The sequence below is a fragment of the Triticum urartu genome, chromosome 1A (genome assembly GCF_056163025.1).
Source record: "Triticum urartu cultivar PI428250 chromosome 1A, HENAU_Tu73, whole genome shotgun sequence".
Lineage (NCBI taxonomy): Eukaryota > Viridiplantae > Streptophyta > Magnoliopsida > Poales > Poaceae > Triticum > Triticum urartu.
In genome coordinates, this window is record NC_141873.1 from 574,862,034 (window position 1) to 574,870,456 (window position 8,423).

Below are 8,423 nucleotides of genomic sequence, written 5' to 3' on the forward strand. Positions count from 1 at the left end.
TCAAAAGCTATGCTCCAACTGTCGACGGAGCTACCAAATACTACATGAGGAAAGATGCTGAGGCCGTTGCCACATTTGGGTAGACAGGAGATGCTGCGAGCAAAACAATTCACATGACATGCATGTATGTATTAGTACATCGCTAACAACACGGTTGTTGTCCAAGTGCATGACTTTCCTAACCCACACTCAAAGTGGCAGTTTTGGATCTCGAACATAGTTCTATTGTTGTGTATAAAAATGGGGTTCCCCCCAAAAAGCAGACAAACATTAATTATTAGGATTTTATCGCGGATGAACTAAATTAAGTAGTCTGAAATATCACCATGGAGTACTTGGTAGTATCATATACATATGCAACACAAAATGGAGTTATAATGTTGACGATGCAACTGACGGGTCAAAATCACTATTTTGACCATTTTCAGTAACTTTAGCATGATTTGAACTCTTTCATATTTTATTTTACGATCCGATCTTTTTGGTAACGCCATAAACCGTGCCGTTTCTGCCTTACCTACACACGCCAAACCTGCCAATGTTTCTTCCATGAATAGATAGGTGGTCATGGACGAGCGTTGCTGGAAACGCCAAGGGCCATGACGTTTCTTCTTAGAGCGGAAACGCCGTGGCCCATGGGCCATGGCGTTTCTGCCCTGCCATGTAGGACGCTTGGTTGATTATGGTCAAGTAGAAACACCAAACTTGTCTTTGTTGCGGTATTTAGCAGAAACGCCATGATCCTTGGTGTTTCTAAAGGGGTTAAATCGTGTTAAAGTTTTAAACTGGGTTCATTTTATGCTAAAGTTACCAAAAAATGATCAAAGCTGTGATTTTGGCCCAACTGAAGGGGTTGCCTCCGCAATGTTGAGACCCATGTATCGAGGGGCATGCTTGTTGCACATTTGTCAATGGTTCAATTGAAGGTGAGCTTGCTTGTGTCCTCGGCTATGGCTACGACGAACACTCCATGCCCCTTGGAGCCTAACTAGGCGTCCACTTTTGAGGAGTGGTGGTTTTCTCGTTTTCGAGGAGGGCCATTTCATCTTTAAGGTTTGGTTTTGCCTATTATCTTTGTCGATGTATTTTCCTCGAGTTGCAACCATACAATGAGGCTACCTCTACGATGTTGAGACACATGTGTCAGACTTTTAGGAGTTGCGTGTTGAGAGCGTTTGTCGGTATGTTGCTTGTTCTTCTTTCTATAACAAATTTGCAAGGGCTTTTTATCGGCTTTCCACCAATTCGCGGGGCAGTTCTCGGCTTCTTTGTTAATGTATTAGTAAAAAAATTGCCTCCGTTATAAAAAAATGTTTGCCATGCATACATGTGTAAAGCTAACTTCTTGCGAAGAAATTAACCATAGGGTGTTTTAGTACACTAATAATGTGGGGAGTATAATTGAATTACCATATCCACTATGCTAAAAAGCCATTGGTCTAAAAAGCCTCTTTTTTCCCGGAACCAGAACCCCATGTTCGCCGGCTGGCTCGCCGCCATTGCGCCGCCTATATATACCCCCAACAACCCTCCCCCAATGGCTCATTTCCCCTCCGCCTTCCTCCTCACATCTCCTACTCTCCCCCGCCTTCCTCTTCTTCCTCCAAGTTCTTGCGAACCGTGCGTGCGTGCTCGAGGACGTGGTGATCGCGAGCGCGCGCGTCCAGACTAGTATGGAGCAGAGGAGCCTGCTCGCGTCGGCGGTGGGCATGGGCGTGGGCGTCGGGCTGGGGCTCGCGTCGGCGAGGTGGGCGAAGCCGGCGCACGCGGCCGACGGAGGCTCAGGCGCCGGCGCCGGCGCCGCGGAGGTGGAGGCGGAGCTGCGGCGGCTGGTGGTGGACGGCCGCGACAGCGAGGTCACCTTCGACGAGTTCCACCACCGCCACTGCTACCTCAGGTCCGTTCCCTTGCCTTGCTCGCCGTTGCCGGATTCCGATCAAAGCTCTGATTTGGCCGGTCGGTTTGGTGTTTACTGATTCGACCGACGGCTCGACTCTGCCTGCGGCGTTCCCTCGGTTTGATGTTTACTGTAGCTAGTCTGAACTGAACTCTGCTTTCCAGCTTCTTCACCAAAATGTCCCCACCGTTACCGTCCATGTTCTTCCACCAAAAGTAAAAGGCAGTTCGTTGGGTGATTCACACGCATGGTACCGCAGATGTTCAGTTGAGTTGGCTATGAAATCTGAGCAGAGTTTCTTTGTACTCTGCCCTGATCAGTTCAAGTTCAGTTTAGTTTTTTGGAGTAAAATTCAGTTCATGTTCAGTTCAGTTCAGTTGCAAGAATAGTGAGTAATGTTGATGTGTGTGTTGCAGCGAGCAGACCAAGGAGGTGCTCATCAGCGCGGCCTTCGTGCACCTCAAGCAGGCCGACCTGTCCAAGCACATCCGGAACCTCTCCGCCGCCAGCCGCGCCATCCTCCTCTCCGGCCCCACCGGTCAGTCCTCCCTCCGGCCACCATCATCATGGATATGGTTTCTCTCCACCCCTTGCTCTGCTCCATTACTGACGGACTGCTGCTTCATGTATGTTTGCAGAGGCTTACCTGCAGTCGCTTGCCAAGGCTCTGTCGCACTACTACAAGGCCCGGCTGCTGCTCCTCGACGTCACCGACTTCTCGCTCCGGGTCAGCAACCGGAGATCAAACTCCGATACCGCTTGTTTTCACCTTCGCTTCGTCGTCGTTTCTCATGCCGTGATTCTGAACTTTTTTCTTGTTGCTGAATGTTGTTGTGTGCTGCAGATCCAGAGCAAGTATGGGGGCTCCAGCAAGGCCTTGGTGAGTAAAACAACATGCCTGCTTTGCGTGCCAGTGTTGTTGGTTGGGGCATCTTCAGATTTTTATTTGGGCAACTTGGCAAACTGGGTCCCTGATTGGATTCAGCAATAGCAGGCCCACAGCGTGACTGATAACAGAAGAAAAAGATATTGCGATCATTCACTTTTGGCTGCATATACATAGCCGTCGCGTCACTTATTTTAGTCTGATATTCAAGGATTTGTTGTCTAGTTTGTTTCTGTTTTTATGTGCTCTGAATTTACATGCTTCATTTTTCGACAACCTGAAAACATGCTTGTGTTGTGCAGGTTCAGAACCAGTCCGCGTCCGAGACGACGTTTGGGCGGGTGTCCGATTTCATTGGATCTTTCGCAATGTTTCCAAAGAAGGATGAGCCTAGAGGTACCAGAGCTTTACAATTCAACCTATTTTATTTTATTTTTTGCAACAGCACATACAGTGTACTGTCTTTGATATGCTTTCTCGTTTTGATCAAGAAAAAAGGGGTTTTCGACATTTGTTTACTCTTCAGTATGTAACTTTAGAGTACATACAATTCCACCTATTTATTTTCTTTTTGCAAGAATACATACAGTGTACGTAAAACTAGCTGTTATGTGTGCTTTCTGCAGCCCCTTTTTCCACCAACCAAGTTTCGAAAAACAAAAAAATCATGGAAACCTTATTCTAAGTATAGTTCAGTTTGGTTGCTCAATATTTTGAGATTTTGACTTGTTCCTGTCCTTCTGTGGATGAAACCCTTATGCAGAATCATTGCGTCGTCAGACAAGCAGTGCAGATTCGAGAGCTAGGTAAATCTACACTTGCCAGTTTATTTGTTGAATATGGAGATTAAATATGTACTGTTATCTGATCTATGTACCCACTGTTCCTTTTCTTCAGAGGCTCTGATGTTGCTAGCAATGACCCTTTACTCCGGAAAAATGCTTCTATGCCATCTGATATGAGCGACGTAGCATCACAATGTTCTGTGCATTCAGGTGAACATCTTTGTTGAAGTTTTCTTTACTGTAGTTATTAGCGATTTTGATTCGAGTATGCAGAATTTATTGTAGATGTCCCATACATAACAGTTACTAGTGTCCAGTACATTCAAGCTGCATGACACCCACGTTTTCAGGTTAAATTATGTACATGAGTTTGTACTAGTTCATGAAAATGAAGTGCTGGCATACAAATGGCATCTCAACTACAATGGCTTCTGTGTGTTTTTAATGCTTTTAATTTAGACAGGCTCTTCATCTTTTTGCACATGTGAAGTAGAACAAGAGAATCACATCATCCTTACGGCTGTTAACCTTTTATGTTCATACGATTTCAGCTAGGCGAGCCAGTAGCTGGTCTTTCGATGAGAAAGTTCTGATACAGTCACTTTACAAGGTAATTATGCTTCCTTGACTGAACCTGACTGGCTCCGTTTATCCATCATCTGCTTACCATGTAACCACTTCTACAGGTCATGATTTCTGTGGCTGAAAGCGATCCCATTATTCTTTACATAAGGGATGTTGACCACTTCCTTCACAGATCGCAGAGAACTTACTCCATGTTCCAGAAAATGTTAGCCAAGTTATCCGGGCAAGTGCTGATACTAGGATCCCGGTTACTTAACTCTGACGCTGAGTACAGCGATGTGGACGACAGAGTTAGTACCCTGTTTCCATATCATGTTGACATTAAACCCCCACAGGAAGAAATCCATCTCAATGGTTGGAAGACTCAAATGGAAGAAGACGCAAGGAAAATTCAGATTCAGGACAACAGAAACCACATTGTGGAGGTGCTCTCAGCAAACGATCTAGACTGCGATGATTTGAGCTCAATCTGCCAAGCGGATACTATGGTTCTAAGCAACTACATCGAGGAAATTATCGTGTCGGCAGTTTCTTACCATTTGGTTCATACCAATGATCCTGAATACAAAAATGGGAAGCTCCTTTTGTCTTCCAAAAGGTTCGACAATTTATCTTAATGTCAGTTTTAATTAGCTTTGTTCTGGTTTTCTTAACAAAATGTTACTCTGCAGTTTGTCCCATGGGCTAAGCATTTTTCAAGAAACTGGCCTTGGTGGGAAAGACACGCTGAAACTCGAAGCAAACGAGGTATTTATGATGTAGTACATATGCTTAAAATAGTGTGCCAGTTTACCTACCAGGCTAACTTGAATGCTACTGTGTTGCAAAGGATGGTCTGAAAGGTGCACCTGGATCTAAGAAACCTGAGAATGATAAATCGCCGGGTAAAGATGGCGACGCCCCGCCACAAAAACCAGTAAGTTCTATTCAGTTTGCTTGTGCCTTTCGTTCTGCTACATATTTGCAAAAGGACAGGGTAGGGAAAGACCGGTGACCGATCCCATTTTATTTAAAACAAGACCGGAGTCACTCACTACACGTTACAGAAATTAGGGTACACCTCTTTTTACTGTCATGCTGAAGTATCTTGTTTGGTACTAGTTTACTGAATGTCAATCAAAGCAAAACATGGTACTCCCTCTGTAAAGAAATATAAGAGCGTTTAGGTCACTACTTTAGTGATCTAAACACTCTTATATTTCTTTACGAAGGTAGTAGTTCTTCTTTGGAAGCATTGGCAGAAGTTCTTATCCTTGATGCTTTCTTGTCTGAGCAGGAAATACCCGACAATGAGTTTGAAAAGCGTATCAGACCAGAGGTTATACCACCAAGTGAGCTAGGAGTGACATTTGATGACATTGGAGCCCTGGCTGATATCAAAGAGTCGCTTCAGGAGCTGGTCATGCTTCCTCTTCGGCGGCCCGACCTTTTCAAGGGAGGAGGACTTCTAAAGCCTTGCCGTGGAATATTGCTGTTCGGGCCACCTGGAACTGGCAAGACAATGCTCGCTAAGGCTATAGCAAATGATGCTGGCGCCAGCTTCATCAATGTCTCAATGTCCACAATCACATCGAAATGGTTCGGGGAGGACGAGAAGAATGTCCGAGCATTGTTCAGCTTGGCTGCAAAGGTGGCTCCTACTATCATTTTTGTGGACGAGGTAGATAGCATGTTGGGGCAGCGCGCTCGCTGCGGTGAGCATGAGGCGATGCGGAAGATCAAGAATGAGTTCATGAGCCATTGGGATGGTATCTTGTCGAAGTCCGGTGAAAGAATCCTCGTTCTTGCCGCGACAAATAGACCGTTTGACCTTGATGAAGCCATCATTAGGAGATTCGAACGCAGGTCTGTTCAAATGCAGCATCATGTTGGTGGAGAATAGATAGTAGTGTGGTTGTTGGATGATGAGATGCTAATTGTTTGCTCCTATCTGTCACCCTAAACAGAATCATGGTTGGCCTTCCCACACAAGATAGTAGAGAGCTGATTTTAAGGACAGTTTTGTCGAAGGAGAAGGTCGATAAAGACATCGAGTACAAGGAGCTTGCGACAATGACCGAAGGTTACAGCGGCAGTGATCTTAAGGTTTGTACATTTTTATTTAACCTGAGTTAGTAGGTAGTTACTGTCAATCTGACTGAATCACTGAAAGTTGTTAATTTTCCTTTTGCACCCAGAATCTTTGTGTTACAGCTGCTTACCGACCGGTTAGGGAGCTACTTAAGAAAGAACGGTTGAAAGAGATGGTAAGGTTACTTACAAATGTCTTCTTTCCTAAGCATTTACATAAGTGTGTGATGACTTTGATGCTGCTAAGCCAACTATGAATACTACTTATGAACAAGCAAATTGTTCTGAACATCCCATAATGCTTGTCCAACGACACATTCTTTGATGCTTCAGGAAAGGAGGAAAACGGAGGCGAAGCAGAAAACCGCCGCGGCAGCAGAGGATTCAGACAAGGCAGAGAGCAAGAAGGTGAGTTCAGAGAACAAAGACAGTTCAGAGAAGGTGGATTCAGATGGCAAAGAGGGTGATTCAGAAAGCAAGGTTGATGCCTCGGAAGCCAAGGCTGAAGGCGACAAGGAAGCGGTCGTCGATCTTAGGCCTCTGACGATGGAGGACCTGAGGCAGGCCAAAAATCAGGTGAGTTTGCTTGCTGCCCTGACTTGCATTTTTGCATGTTAACATTGATAGAACGAGGCCACTGAACCGTTTTGTGATGGTTTGCAGGTCGCCGCGAGCTTCGCCGCGGAGGGCGCTGTCATGAACGAGCTGAAGCAGTGGAATGACCTCTACGGCGAAGGAGGGTCGAGGAAGAAGGAGCAGCTGACCTACTTTTTGTAGAACCGAAATGATGGTGGATGTGTTGTGTTGGGCAAATCGCTGAAGCCTTGGCAGCAGAGCATGAGCATGCATATGTTGGTGGGAAAGGAGAGGGGATTTCCTGTGAGCAACCTTGAGTTAGGATCTTGGAATGGACTCCTTGAGATGTCTGGCAGCTGGCATTGGATCATGTACGATTCTTTTATACGAACAAGTATTGTAGTTATTCATTATTATATATGTAGTAGCTGGTTTGTTAGCCTGAGTGTATATCTGGATTGAATTTTAGCATGAACTATTTATGTTTAGGCTATTTGTAATGTGAAGGACTATTAGAAATATATATGTCTGTGTTATTTAGTGCCACCATGATGTGTTTGCTTCAGTTGTTCAGTCGGATAAAGAATGTTCATTGTGAGTCGGATAACAGAAAAGAGATAGTAGCGTTCTGTGCGCCGAGGTTGATCCAGCTATAACCTTTTTTTATACACATTGAACATTTTTCAAATACATCATGAAAAACTTTTCAAATACATGTTTGAAAATATTTTTTGAATACATGTTAAAAGATTGAATACACATTGTCCACTTTTCGAATACACATTGAACAGGTTTTAGTACATGTGAAACATTTATCAGATACACCTTCACACTGTTGTTAAATACCTGATGAACAGTTTTTTCAAATACACATTCGAACAATTTTTAACACAGCTTGTGCATTTTTCATATACATGCTACTCCCTCCGTTCTTTTTTGTAAGATGTTTTGGACAGCTGACACTGAACTATTTGGAGCGATGTCTGAATTGTCTAAACGTCTTATAAAGGTGAACAGAGGGAGTAACATTCTTTTTTCAAAATGCCATGAATATAATTGTTTAACTGTGTATTAAATGTCACAAAAAATTTTGAATGGTGCAAACATTTTTCAGAACTCGCCGAACACAAATTTTACACTACATGAGCATTTTTTAAACGTGTGATTTTCTTAATGAAGCGAACATTGTTTTCGAAAGTACAAACATTTTTTAAAACATCTAGAAAAAAAATTTACACTCCCCAAGTATTTTTATAATAGGTGGTGAACATTTTAAAAAATAAACAAAGTAAAGTAATTGTACCATATACTCCCTCCATTCCTAAATATAAGTCTTTTTAGAGATTCCATTATGGACTACACACGGAGCAAAATGAGTGAATCTATACTCTAAATATATTTATATACATTTGTATGTAGTTTATATTAAAATCTCTAAAAAGACTTATATTTAGGGACGGAGGGAATATGTATCTATACTTTAGAGCATTTTTGAAATATAAACGTAAGTAAGAGGAAAGAAAAACAAGAATCCTCGAATTGTAAAAAAGAAAAAGAAAAGCCTACTGGGCTGGGCTGCTTACGAGTTCTTGGTTGGTCGTGAGAAACTACCACTTTTGCTCTA

General features: G+C 43.5%; 1 protein-coding gene across 1 annotated transcript; it reads left to right on the forward strand.

Annotated features, from left to right (window-relative positions):
* The first annotated feature begins 1,540 nt into the window (after nucleotides 1-1,540).
* On the forward strand, nucleotides 1,541-7,345 carry LOC125531337 (uncharacterized). Its single transcript, XM_048695752.2, has 16 exons — nucleotides 1,541-1,897; nucleotides 2,314-2,435; nucleotides 2,536-2,624; nucleotides 2,742-2,777; nucleotides 3,086-3,179; nucleotides 3,547-3,589; nucleotides 3,681-3,778; nucleotides 4,120-4,178; nucleotides 4,255-4,751; nucleotides 4,825-4,900; nucleotides 4,983-5,069; nucleotides 5,430-5,998; nucleotides 6,100-6,238; nucleotides 6,331-6,399; nucleotides 6,557-6,799; nucleotides 6,887-7,345. Exons 1-16 carry the CDS (start codon nucleotides 1,674-1,676, stop codon nucleotides 6,998-7,000), a joined length of 2,559 nt encoding a protein of 852 aa, XP_048551709.2. The 5' UTR covers nucleotides 1,541-1,673; the 3' UTR covers nucleotides 7,001-7,345.
* Nucleotides 7,346-8,423: the final 1,078 nt, after the last annotated feature.

Coding starts and splice junctions, on each gene's coding strand:
- LOC125531337 (XM_048695752.2), top strand. CDS start 1,674: ATGGAGCAGAGGAGCCTGCTCGCGTCGGCGGTGGGCATGGGCGTGGGC. Junction 1,898..2,313: donor CACCGCCACTGCTACCTCAG/GTCCGTTCCCTT, acceptor TGTGTGTTGCAG/CGAGCAGACCAAGGAGGTGC. Junction 2,436..2,535: donor CCTCCTCTCCGGCCCCACCG/GTCAGTCCTCCC, acceptor GTATGTTTGCAG/AGGCTTACCTGCAGTCGCTT.